Source organism: Blennius ocellaris (assembly GCF_963422515.1).
Source record: "Blennius ocellaris genome assembly, chromosome: 1".
In the NCBI taxonomy this organism is placed as follows: domain Eukaryota; kingdom Metazoa; phylum Chordata; class Actinopteri; order Blenniiformes; family Blenniidae; genus Blennius; species Blennius ocellaris.
This window is the reverse complement of record NC_137650.1, coordinates 28,339,496-28,353,368: the sequence shown is the minus strand read 5'-3', so window position 1 is coordinate 28,353,368 and position 13,873 is coordinate 28,339,496. Positions and strand designations below refer to the sequence as shown.

The window sequence follows — 13,873 nt, the reverse complement described above, 5'->3', positions numbered from 1 at the left end:
TCTGCACCTCATGTGATTGCAGTGTGCAAAAGTCATGCCTGTTCTAGAAAATGGATGCGAATGCATTGTAAGAATCTTTACTGTGCCTCGGATTAAATACCCTTGTGATTATTATTTGTTTCTCCTGCAGCGAAATGAAATACTATGTGGGAATATGTCAAAAGGAATTCAGAGTTCTTCATCCTCTATATTAAGTTGCATTGATTGTAATTTCTAAATATTCTAATGTTATTACTTCCAAAAATAACCTAATATATTCATGCTGCACAGTCACAGCTGCTGTACCTCAGTGGGAGTGGATATTTTTATTTTTTATTTTTTTTTTGGGGGGGGGGGGGGATTTGTGAAATCTTACGACTGATTACCAGTGTGTGCATCCTGCTGGTTCAAATATACTTACAGTCCTTAGCTGTGGAGCATCTTTGAGTTGAAGCTTTTCAGCTTGGATTCTAATTGTTGTTGACACTCCATGGACACATTTATTACCAGCTGTCAAAATATTTACTCATAATAGTTTGTTTTTACACCAGACGATGGCTTTTAAAACTTTGAAATCCAGTATTGATTCTCGGACCTTTTTGAAAACATGAGGGGAACCTACAATATATCAACAGAACTTGTCCGCTCTCAACCCGTGGGGCAGCTGCAGCTCAGTGGGTAGAGTGGATAGTCTTTATAACTCAAGGTTGGTGGTACGATTCCCACATCTCATCTTGTCCATATGTCGGAAGTGTCCTCAGGCAAGACACTGAACACCAAATTGCTCCCACTTGAAGTCGAGCACCTCGCATGGCAGCTGTCTCCTTTGGTGTGTGTCAGAAACAAGTAAAGTGTGCGGAGACTGCTCAAGCTGTAAAATAAGTTATCTAAGTAAAGTCAATTTACCCCAGTTCACCTTTTCAAATTATGACTTGGCAAAACACACATTTCCCTTAACTTCCTTTCCTGCCCGAACTCATCCCTCATGTGGTCAGTACAGTCTATTCTACAGTTTCATAAATTTGCTTTTATTCTTCTTTGTCCCATTATCTTCTATGTATTTGATCCCATAAATTATCACATTCACGGATTTCACAAGTACATTGTGCTCTTCACTGTTTAATTTTGCCATGTAATTCTCCTGTTCTTTTCTCTCTTGCTTTCTGCAACACACACACACACACACACACACACGTGCACATGCACACGCACACACACGCACACATGCAAACACGTATTCTGAAATAGTCATTTGATAATATTACAGTAGCTATAATTAAACCCTTGATGGAAGACATCAAACCGCACAGCCAGCTGTTGTGTGAAAGACTATTGGAACCTGCCCTCCCCCTCCACCCCACACACATACACAATCACTGTTGTTAGCCAGGTCCTGGGCCCATTGCAATATTTTCCAATTTTCTCTAATTGTGTGAGAGTGGTAATCCAAGGCAGCCTATTGTATATTCCACCCCCTCTGCTGCCTGCCCTATATGGACACTAACTCCGCAATTAACTTTACCAGACCTGGGCCCCAAATCGAATCACTGCCAGCATCCATTATCACTGCCTAGCAACACTTTCCAACATGCTGGTTGCATAAATATATTTTAAATTAGTTTGTTTGCATTTGACAGTGTGGCAGAAGTGCGACACTAGTTATTTCAAGTGTCAACTCTCTCTGCTGACCGAGTGTTCTTCCTTTGACATGATTTCCTTCGATTTCCTCCACAGCTACTTTTGTCTCTTTTCAATAATTACTATTTTCCTATTCTTCAAGTCTATACCAACGTGTTTCCTGTCTCACACAGATGAGCAGTGTGAAGCGTCTGCGTCCTCGCCTCAGCCACATCCTCTTCCGGCTGCAGTTTGATGAGCAGGTAAACAACCTGCGTCCAGACATCCTGGCTGTAAACGCCGCGTGCGATGAGGTCAGGAAGAGCCGCGCCTTTGGCCGCTTGCTGGAGCTCGTGCTGCTGCTGGGGAATTACATGAATGCTGGCTCTCGAAACGCCCAATCATATGGCTTCGACCTCAGTTCCCTTTGCAAGGTAAGCGCTGAGTGACCGCACTGACTGTTCACATCAAGTGTGTATATTCATTTATCTCTCCTGTGCCAATGGTTCAACATGAGTAATGACGGTTCAATAAAGCTCATGAGATGAAGTTCTCCAATAGATTTTACACAGCTTTGTCTGCTGCCACAACGAACACCACTCAGCCATATCATTAAAACCACCTGGCCTGTATTGTGTAGGTTCCCCTTTTTCTACAGCACCTACTCTTCAAACAATGAACCTCACTACGCTTCTGAAGATATGTGTGTAAGTGGGAAGGTAGGGCTTTTATGGGACCACCTGGTTTTGTGAGCCTGAGCTGCCCATTTTTGATAGACTGACCAGAAACACTGCACAAGAGCTGCATTTTTTCGTACACTTTTTTTTCTTCTGTTTCTGAGACATCAACTTTGCAGTCAAGCCTCTCTTATTGATGCACTTTGGTGGCTGATCTGTGTCAAAAAGAGAAGTCTTGGTTCCCAAAACGCCTATTGTCACAACTTGCTCATGTCAAATGTTACCCTGTGTGTCAGTGATGAACAGTACGGCCCAAAAACAATGCTGCTGTATTTGGTGACATTTCTCTGTGAGGACCTTTTTCATCACAATATCACTAAATAATAATAAGCGGGATAATTTTTTTTATTTGTCATTCTGGGGGTTTAATATAATGGACAAATGGAATGTTCATAGTCCAGTAAGAAAATGGTAAAAGGTTCAATAATATCAATTGCCAAAGGTAAGTTACAGAATATTTCTTCTCCCGACTGGAGCTCATCATACAGTTCCGCTTTTGATTTACCCGTTTGTCTTGTTTTAATATTTAATCCTCAATCTTGAGCTGATATGACTCCGGGCGTGTCGTGGGGACATGAATTGTACTTCCTAAAATAAAGATTAAAAAACGATGGCAATAACGACTGCAAATGGCAGATTCACACAGACATGAGGGCATCTGTGTGTACTCAACATTGCACTTTGCTGAACTCAAATATTTTCTTGTCACATAGTGTTGTATACAATCTCCAGTGTGGTCAGCTTTTTTATCACTTATCTCCTTCATTGGTTTTGCACTGTTGCTCTTGTGCTCCTGCTATGCCTCCCCCTCCAATTGTGCATCATCCTCCCTGCAATCCAAAGTGTTTGGAACATCTAACGCCATCCAACACCAGTTTGTCCCATTTCTAAAATCCTGGTAATATTTTGCAGAAGTTGACATGACACCGGCAGCTAAAATATTAGACAGCCCCCTTTTTCTTTAGCTGTTGACAGTCAAACCAATATGGTGCACTGATAGCAGCTTAATACTGTATGATTTAGGCCATCTTGGTTCAATGCTGGGCAATAGTGGTGGTATATTTGGTCATGGTCATGTACATCGTAAGAGTCAATACCACCAGAGAAAGACCATGTGCAGTCAAACTCGCCATCATACCCAAGTTCATGAAATCTGTCTCACAGTGTAGCAGATAATAAACTTAAGACTGCTGAAATCAGCCAGGGACCTGCTGCTCTTCGAAGCTGTGCTTTTGCTAAATTACTGGGCATGAGAACAAAGACATTAGATGGAGTCTGTTTGCGTCCAAGTTTTGTTTCATTCTGTGAAAACACAATAGAGGATTATCTTGGTTCATCAGCAATACCCAGTGATGTCACTTTTCAGGCATGCTAATGTTACTTTCAGCTGTTACCTGTGTAACAAGTATGACATAATTTCCACAACTTGAATATTTCCTTCATTGTAGCTTATTTAAAACTATGTCAACAGTTGTATTTATATGGTTTTGCGCAATGATGCATGTACTTTGCTGTGTATAGTGCTTTCAGCATTATTGCTCTCTGATACCGATGTACGTACCTGCATATTTTTTGTTTTTTTGTTGCCTCAGCCAAGTTTTGTTGCTAGACTAATTCAAAGTGACTGCTGCAGTGACGCATCTTCTTTTACATTTTTCATTTAATTGAACACTCTCAGCCCTGCAAGACCAGGCTTTTCTTTCTCAGCTCACTTTGATCAAAGCATCCAAACCTTGGGAGTACGTTACGCTTATTCTCCTGCTCAGAATAGATAAGTGAGGCTTTGACCACTATCCTTTGTGAAAGTTCACCCACCCTACAGGACTCCCTGCTCTTCAAGGGCACAGACAGATAACCATGCCCGGAGACTTTAGATGACATGAAGACGGAGCACTACGTTTCCCCGTGTGATAGTGATGGCAAAAACCGAGTGTAATTGTGAAACGAGGATACTCCTCAGTTGGTTACATTACAGCTGTTGGCAAACACTGCAGTTTCCACAGTAACAGCCACTGCAGCCATTTGTCAATGTCACCTCTTTGCCCCGTTAGACTTGGATGCTTATGGGCCTATAAACTGTGTGTGTGTGTGTGTGTGTGTGTGTGTGTGTGTGTGTGTGTGTGTGTGTGTGTGTGTGTGTGTGTGTGTGTGTGTGTGTGTGTGTGTGTGTGTGTGTGTGTGTGTGTGTGTGTGTGTGTGTGTGTGTGTGTGTGTGTGTGTGTGTGTGTGTGTGTGTGTGTGTGTGGAGAGAGAAACATGCATTGAGACATAAATGATGGATTTGATGTATCAGCCCTAAAATAACATGATCAATTAACAGTCCATTAAAGCACTGTTTCCCCCCCCCCCCTTTCTCACGAGCATAGCTGACAATGCTACCGTTCCGATGTGTCTTTGTCTTTGTGCCAGTTCTCATAAGCTGTCTGACAAAGGTTCGAGTCAATGTCACAGGCAGGATGTATGTTCAGAGGAAGACATCACCTTACTGTCTGCCCACAAGTTTGACAACTTAATTCCATGGCACACTCCACGGCACAGGAAAATTGCGCCTGGCCCAACTGGAAAAGGAAAATGTTTACATTGTCAGCTCTGATTACCATCCATCTAAATTCAGAGAGGGGCCTTTTGTGAGTGAGCACTTGAAGTCTTCGAAGAAATGGGAAAACAGATATGAAAAGAGAGATGAGAATGTTTGATTAGGAGAGATAATACAAACATGATTAAACCCAGCGGGTCTGAGCACACTGCTGTCTACCAATAGATCACCTAGAGAGATACACAGCAACAGACTCCGCAGGAGGGGTGCTTGGCGGGGATACTGAGAGACATCTTGGAATTAGACTGTAAAAGAGAAATGATGGAAATTTATCAGAGAAATGGTCACATTGTTATATGCGAGTGAGCAAGAGGCAGCGAGTGGAGGAGGTCAGCGCATTATGATCCACCACGAGAGTATGCGACGTGAAATCGTCTGTAGCATTGTCAACACTGTCACCCAAACGGCCTCGGTGACTGCAGTGCGAGAGTAAGTGGTTGGTGGTGGTCGAAGGGGCCGATGTGGCAGCCTCGCATCTATCAGTCTACCCCAGGGCAGTTGTGGCTACATATGTAGTTTACCACCATCAAGTATGGAGTGAATGAATAATGCAATGTAAAGCACCTTTGAGTGTCCAGAAAAGCGCTATATAAAACCTATGCATTATTCTTACTATTAATACAGTAGTTCCATGAATCACAATGGTACTCGTTTATACAACATCTCGTACATGTAAGTTGTCGAGAAAAATCTGATGTCAGCAAAAGGGCCAAAAAAGTAATTTTCGCTTTGTCTATTGCAGCATTCGTATCTGCTATGAATCAATACCTCTCAGCTCTTCTCTAAGAGAAGCAAAATGAAAACTAAATTTATACATATGTTTGGCTTCATGGTGGCATCCCTCTAACTGTTTGACAGTAATTTAATATTGTACCATTCCAGTGTCCATCTGTGTCAGAGGTCTTCATAGATGGAGACACAACTTCAATGCATCCAATAATCTTGCATAACTCCGCAATGTCTGTGCTCTGTCACCGGCAGAGGACACAGTCACAATTAAGCAGTGAGCACATAAACATTCATTAGCTGATATTGCACCGCTAACATAGGCTGGCAGGTAAGATGACAGATTTGCTTCTGAGCCGCAGCACATTAAATGGCGTGTAAACACACCTGCAAGTTCCTGTTAGGTTCAATTAAATGGGTGGTTTGGCTCTTATTCTTCACAGCGAAATCATGAAATCTATTCTTGACCTGTGGGATTTCGTTGTTTCCCTCTGGCATTGTGTGTGTGTGTGGGGGGGGGGTTCTGTTATTTCATCCGACAATTCTTGGGGCGTCCTCACTGACTTGGATGGTATAGGTCAGAGAACGGTTCGATCCGCTTCTCATATTAATGCGTCCAAATCCCTTTTTATGCTTCATGTTTGTTATGGGAGTGTGCAACTTTGTTCTTCCCTCGCTGTCTATTTAAATGACAGAGGCTGAATTGGAGGCCAGTGTTGTTTGCCCTCTGTTCTGGTGGCAGAGGGACTGAAGAAAGAGAACATGAAAGGTGAATTTGTGTCTGTAAGAATAGATGAGAACTTGCATACACACATGAGTTACATCGCCTTCCTGTTGCTATTACTGGAAACCGTCGTATTAAATCACACACTGGTCTGCTGTTAATTGTGCGGGTCAGCGTAGGGCTTGTTACAGTGCTGTTGTGGAATCCTTATGTGCCTCAGGTAAGAGACTTCATGCCCAAACTACGAGTTATACGACTATGTAATTGAAATCCCTTTGCAAGAACTGTAATTGACCTATACGTTTTCTATACCTACATCCTCTCTGATAAGTAAGGTAAACAGTCTGAATCTTGGACTGTTGCAGATTCTTTTCAGTGTGTATCCAATGTGATTTTGCTCTCGTCAGTCTCCAGCAGTCATTTGACTTTGTGCGCTGCTCCCATTGGTCATTGAACTATGAATCTGCCCTGAGTAGTCCTGGATCATCGCAAACGGACAGCATCAATACATTTTAGTCTGGGATCACCCTGACATGCTGAAATCTCCAAATGAGGACCAACAATTCCTATTGGCTGACATCATGAACGGAACAGATCAGGACATATTTCTTGTCTGAGACAAAAAAAATAAATCTGTCCCAATCTGCTCTGTTTGCGGCATGCTTTAGGGAGCGATGTAAGTTTTATGGTTATTGGAGCCAACATTGGGCCAATTCCGCAGAACTCGCTGGACAGGGCGTCAGTCCATCGTGGCAAATCAAACAGTTACTGAAATGCATGTGCTCTAATTTACCAGTCAAGTATGTGGATTGTAGGAGGTTGGCCAGACAATGCAAAAAAAGCCACTGTAGGCACAGCAATTGTATAATTCTACACTGCAGACAGCAGTGTCACTGTGCTGACCCAATGATGGACCATACTGATGAATGATTGGATATGAAATAATATACAAGCTCTTTCTGTGCAGGTTATTCTTTGAAGGAAAAAAGCACTGACTTCTAGTCTTTTGAAACCTAGTCTTTTGGCTGCTGACAAAAGACGAGGTTTGGCAGGAGCAAATCAATTGATGGTGGTTGCTTGGCAAAAAAAAAAAAAAAAAAGTAGTTTCCAAGCATCTTATTGTACACACAAACATCAGGTCATTTTTTTTTAACCCATGTAATCAAGATCATTCCATCAGGAAAAGGAGAAGCGGATTTCTGGAGAAGGGCACTCACTAATTAGACATTTAGGATGGCGATTGACCCACACTTAATTTAATTTGATATTCAACAATGTTGCCTCCACCAGCCTTTTAGGATTTGTGGTAGCAACATTTTATCCTGTGCTACCTTTGCACAAGCATTTTCTCCACACTGTTCATGCTATTTTGTCAAACTGGGATGTGACCCAAGAGTGGCTAAGTCTAACGGCTCCACACCTGTATTTCTTGTCTTTTTACACCTTTCACTGCACTGCAGAGTGATGTTAATATCAGCTGCAGGTGAAATCAGCAGCTCTCGGCATGGAATTAACATTGCAATCCAAGTCAGAGAACTTGCATCAGGATATCTGACAACTTGCGTCCTGATTATTTCAAACATTGGTGTACCGAGTTTATGAGCACATACAAGCAGCTCAATGCTCTATTTAGTGTGAGTTGGTAGTATAAATGTTATAGGTAGGCAAAAACTATTTGTACAATGTAAATAAAACATACAGGTTTTGATGTATAGACAAAACATCATACATTGAAATGATCATAAAATACCATTTAATCTAAAACAATTGGTTCATTAATAACTTGGAGAAATCAACACGCCCTAAAAACATGGCAAAAGGGACAGCAGAATCCTTGTAAACTAAAAGCTATGATTGAAAAAAGTCAGTGTAAAACTTGTGAAAGGCCAATAGCATGTCTATATATAAGTGCGTTTTGGACAGTTGCTCAGAAATGAATACTTATATGAAAATATGAGTTGATAATGACAAACATTTCAGGCAAGAGTTTCTCAATTTAAAATCTCTGTTGTGTAAGTAAATCATGAGTCAGTGAATTATTTTGTTGTTGGAATTGATCTTGTTGGTACTGTGCTTGAAAAGACCATTAACGGCAAAGTGGCCTATTATGGAATTTTCGGGATTATAAAGCAGATCTATCACAAAATGCATCATGGGGGGGCGTATTTTTCAATTACCTATGTGTAACTGTACTGTTGGTACACCTCAGCCAGCAGTTCGCTGTTTATAAACCCATCTGCGAGTTTGTTTCTCTGGCTCTTAGTTTATGCTTTTAGTATATGATTAGCCTTTTCATTTAGTTTTTTCATCTCATCTGTCCATCACAAGTTTCTGAGTGATTGAGAACTCTGGTTGCTCGGAGAGTGTTATGTTACCTGTTGTCTTCAAGTAAATTGACATAATTGCCTTAATAATGATTTATTAGTTGTCTTCATGTGTAACCTTATTGGTTTGTTTGTGTTTTGTTCCAGCTAAAGGACACAAAATCTGTAGACCAGAAGACAACATTACTTCACTTCCTTGCACAAGTGTGTGAAGAAGAATTTCCAGACGCGATCAAGTTTGTTGATGAGCTGGAGCACGTGGATCGAGCCAGCAGAGGTAACGTGTATTATTTGACTCATTAGTTCAAATCTCACTAATGCACTCAGGGTGTGTTCACGTTCCACTGTTTGATCCGGACTGCAGTTCGCTTAACGGAGTGGTCCCCAAATTGGTGGGGAGAAAAGCATAATAGACAGGTTTTTTGACTGGGCTCTCACATAAACGCAAAGCGGAAGATGAAGCATTTCCTAAAAACCAAAAGATGAAAAACATAATCCTGTTACACTGAACAAATGAACACTTAAGGTGATTGAAATTACACTGACTGCAAAGAATACTGTTCCACGGTAAAATGGTTACACATAAAATTGTTGTACTGTTACACTGGTTAATAACGGTTCTTTATGTTACCGCAGCCAATTTATGGCAGTTTATATTTTAGAATTGTTCATACGGTTGATGTGTGAAATGCACTGTAATGGAGTTTGAAAAACAAAATGTGTTTTCCAGGCGGTTTGATCCGGACTCAAAAGTGAATGTGAACACCACCCAGACCAAATGAATGTGTGAACTGAGTCTCAGACTAGCTGAATGTGAAAAGCTGATTTGTGTTGCCAAAAACTTTGTGAAAGTTTGTGAAAAATACTTGATCTTAACCTAAAGCAAAACAAAACTCTTTGCTGTTTTCCTCTGCGCTGACAGTTGATAATAATTCGAATTGTTTCCTGGAGCTACTTGATACTCTTTAACTGCCCACCTCCCACTTTTTTTTTGACTCCACATCCCAGTGAGATTATTGCTGTTATTTTGGTCTCCTGCTGGTGTTGACTTGAATTCTTCAGCTCTCCCAATGCACACAGTTTCATCCACGCACTATTGAATCAACAACCCCGATGATGTTTAGCAGCAGGGTTTTGTCAACTGGTCTTAACTACAGAATTACTAATCAAATAAAGCTGTTTCTTTTCAAACGACAGAACACAGAAAACAACAAACCCTGTGACTTTGTTTCTTTCCTCTGTGCATCTGTGTAAAAAACCGTGTGAAACAGCTTTGAATTATATGACAAAGCCTTTTATGTTATCCACTGTTCAACGTGTTGTTTCAGCAGCCGAGGACATTATTAAATCTGAAAACTGAATAATAATTTGGAAATGTAGAAAGAAGGCTCCAGTCTCGTATTCAGTGGTGGCCATTAAGCTTCATCACCTGACACAAACAATAGCTCACCATGGGCAACAGCAGTCTGAAACGGGGTTAAAGCAGAGTCTAATGAAAAGATAATTTGATACGTGGGTTGTCCTACCACATAAAGTCGTGGTATTGCAAAACCTTATCACATTTTAACATTATCTAATTTAAAATCTGTTATATTTAACCACTGAGATCTAACAGCATCCAGACAAAAACCAATACTTTTATCTCAGCTCCTCTAAAGTAATTGAACCAGTAATAGGAAAGAGAGAAAGTTGTAATATTGAACACAGCGGTGACACAGTGCTCAGGTCCAGCATGAAAAGAAGATTCATTCACCACTGAGTAAATATGCTATATTTATTTGAAACTGAATAGATGTTTGATTTAGTGTTTCATATTTGCTTGTTTTTAGTGTATTTGAGCAATACGAAGAGCACCATGCATAAGCAGCATCTTATCTTGACAACATATGTACCTTGACAAAGAATCAAGTGTTCTTTTTACTGGATTTCTTTGTTTTAGCTTGGGCTTTATTCCTTTTTGTTTCTATAACTCCATGGGGATTATTCAGGGCTTGGATGCTTGTTGATTCCGTTCCACCGATTGTGTTTTATCCTTTTAGCGTTTGATCTATGTTGTGCTCAGTTCATCTGCTCGGGTGTTTGATTCCAACATTAATCTTATGCTGGAACATATTTACAAGTTATACATTTACTTTTCAAGGAAACTCTTTGGGTCATGACTGGAATGGAGATGAAGGGCAACACTGTGTTTGAATGCATTTCAAGCGAGGCGCTGGTTCAAGACAAACTCTAGGCAGGGGGTATTACGGATATGAACACGAGAAAGGCCACACAGGAAAAGGTCCTACAGCGCGAGAAGTTTGTCCAGTGCATCTGGAGTATGGTAAAGGTCAGAGGCAGACTGGGTGGTGAGAGAACTCGGTCTTTGTCCATGTTTGCTGGTTGTGTTTTGTGTGCGTGTCAGGTTTCCTCCTGCTCGGAAGATGATTTTACCCACTGTGCCATTCTCAACAGGGGGGGGATAAAAGAAAGTGTGAGGAGGAGAAAACGTGGGAAGATGAAATATGTGACTTTATTGTTTGGGCTCTTGTTGCTGTGACGACTCCTGACACTTTTTCTTTTTTTTTTTAAATGGTGCTTTCATAATCTCTAGAACGATGCTCCTGTTGAGTGTTTCATTTTGTCCAACTGTACTGCGTGTCCACAAACCCTTAGACAAAACACAGTACAAGGGTTGGATCAATTGAATGCACAATCCTTGGATCTTTCTTAAAGCTTTGGCCACCTGCTTACTTCAAGGACCTCAAGCTGAGTATATTTGCAACTATAGTGTGTAATAATGAACCAACTCTCTATTTTGGTCAAATATTATGTTCAAGAACTCAAAACCAAAACAACTTAAGTATTCAGTTGGTGCAATCACCTTCAGGTGATCTAATTACGTGACGGGGGAAAAAAGAGTGTGGCTTAAAATGAGTAATAACTTGCAGTCGGGTGTGCATATTTATAAGGCAGGCTTTTTGTGGCGGTTGTGTATGAGAGAGGAAAAAAGGAAGTTCCAACTGGGCGAAAGGACAAAAAAAGTGTCAAAGGATGGAGGATGATTAAAGCAGGGGACATGTAAAGGTATGACAAACATGCAATCAAACATCATCAAAAGCACATTGTGTCCTTCAGGGGAATTGGTGAGTGGATAAATACTGATAGACAAATCTGTCAAAAGTTTTGTGGATGGTTAAGTATTGATGGGCCAAATGTTAAGGTCTATGTTACGATCCTTCATTTACATACATCAGCTTTTTTTTTTTTTTTACTCGGGCATCCAAAAGTTTAAATAAAAGTTTGTGTGACTAATCAATGCTCCACAGATTGGATCTGTCGGAGTTGGCTCAAGTTTTCATCTCAAATTTAGTTCCAGCGATGGTCGAAGACATTGTCTGCCTTTTTTCGCGTAATCAAGATATTAATGTGAGACAAAGCTCTTCGCTATGTGTCCAAATACTGCACTGTTTCCTACGCAAGCAATATTGAAGCAAGATTGAATTAATTATATTACCTCCTTGTTCTCCAGACTGGCATTCCACTGATATTTCTCTGTCATTGTTGATAGGAGTCTTTGATTGCTGTTTGAGGCAGAATTCGTGGTGAATAATATCGAAGATTGAAATTTTAGGTCATGCAGTGCTCGTTAAAAGTAGTTGAAACCTCAACTAAAAGGTTTGGACGCCTTTATAAACCAAGAAAAACTGAAGTATTCCTGAGAAGGCATTAGTCCAATATAACTCAGAATACATGGCTTGTTACCTTTTCAGTCATCCTGTTTTTCTATCACTTCAACACCTCTACATTTACTGTGCTGTATACGTATTCGGCATCCAGCCACACAAGTCGTATTTTCTTTGTAAACCAAGTAAGTAGCTTGTTCATTAAGGGTGACCGCCATTCAAAAAGCCCGTAGACACACTTGAAGACTGCATGACATTGAGAAGTACAAACCAAAGGGTTCAATGAGCAAAACAAGACAGGATAAAGGCAGCGGTAATGATTTGCACTGCTGCTGTAATAGCTGCCATCTTTAGACTGTGTAACACAGTGCACTTTCCCCCACTGTTTCTCAAAGAAACCCTATTGCAGTTTCAAATTCATGCATCCTATTTTGGACTTTTTCTGTGCTGCCTCTCCACCATTCATCTTGTATCTCCTCACCTAGCTATCATTATCTTGCTGTTTTGACTTTCTTGTCTGACTTTCAGTGTGATCTTTTGCTTTCCGCCACTTTACATTTCTACATCAATTTAGTTTCTATCTTCCTGTAATCACACATATGTGTTGATAGACAACACTAGGTTCAGGCAGTCCGGCCGGCTTGGCGAGTGGTACTTGTTGTCAAGCAGTTATGGGGACAGATTATTGTTGTCAGTCTGGCCAGTTCATTTTGTAACTTCAAATAGTAAAGGCAGTAACATACAAATGTAATTTTTCCAAAAATGGAAGATATGATCAGTGTCCTTTCAAGGTGGTGCGGCCCCGATGAGTTAATGACTACTCAACTGAGGTTATTCTATGTGGTTCAGTTATGTTTTGTAGTTTTCTCGTGCTCCAAGTGATGAACCTCAGGTTGAAAGTACAGAGAATGAACACTACAGCCTGCGATTCACCGGCTGTCGTGCTCTTATTGAATCTCCTGCTGTAGGTGCTCAGCATGTTGAGTATGTAGAGCAGGATTTCATCAAGGTCTCCCCATCCCCCGTCTCTCACACCATCAGTCTAGTCACACTTGTCTGTCACGCTTTTGACCTCAGAAGGAAGAGCTGAATTCTCTTTCAGTCTCTTAATTTCCATACATCAAAGGATGATCTATTGTGGAGCTGTGTGTTTGCAGGGCTGCTTGTGAGTTCCCATGGCTGTGTGTTCCATTCAAACTCATTTATAGCACAGCGGGTTAGCAGTGCAATAAAACATGTGTCAATGGGGGATTTGACCTCTACAAATATTCCAATTATTCTTCTTCTAAAACATCCTATATCTGTCTGCAACCCCTCTGGACCACAGAGGCGTTCAGGCCCCACTGCTCATAAAAATCACTCGTGCTTTAACACACAAACAGTGAGGAAGCAAGAGCAGTGTGGCCACAGAGTACAATGAAAATCTGGAAACACCCCGTCATGTTTATCGCCCACTCTGCTTGCCAGTGTAGCACTTAGCAATTATTCAACTTTTTTTTTAAAGT

The 13,873-nt window shown here is 40.9% G+C and overlaps 1 protein-coding gene across 1 annotated transcript in view; it reads left to right on the top strand.

Annotated features, from left to right (window-relative positions):
* The window catches only part of LOC308134260 (protein diaphanous homolog 3-like), a gene marked incomplete at both ends in the record, with an annotated part of 162,653 nt that overhangs the window by 67,889 nt on the left and 80,891 nt on the right, over positions 1–13,873 (top strand). The window contains 2 exons of the mRNA XM_080501923.1: positions 1,791–2,030; positions 8,851–8,980. Of these exons, the coding sequence (XP_080358049.1) occupies positions 1,791–2,030; positions 8,851–8,980 (370 nt within the window). The remainder of the gene's footprint in view (positions 1–1,790; positions 2,031–8,850; positions 8,981–13,873) is intronic.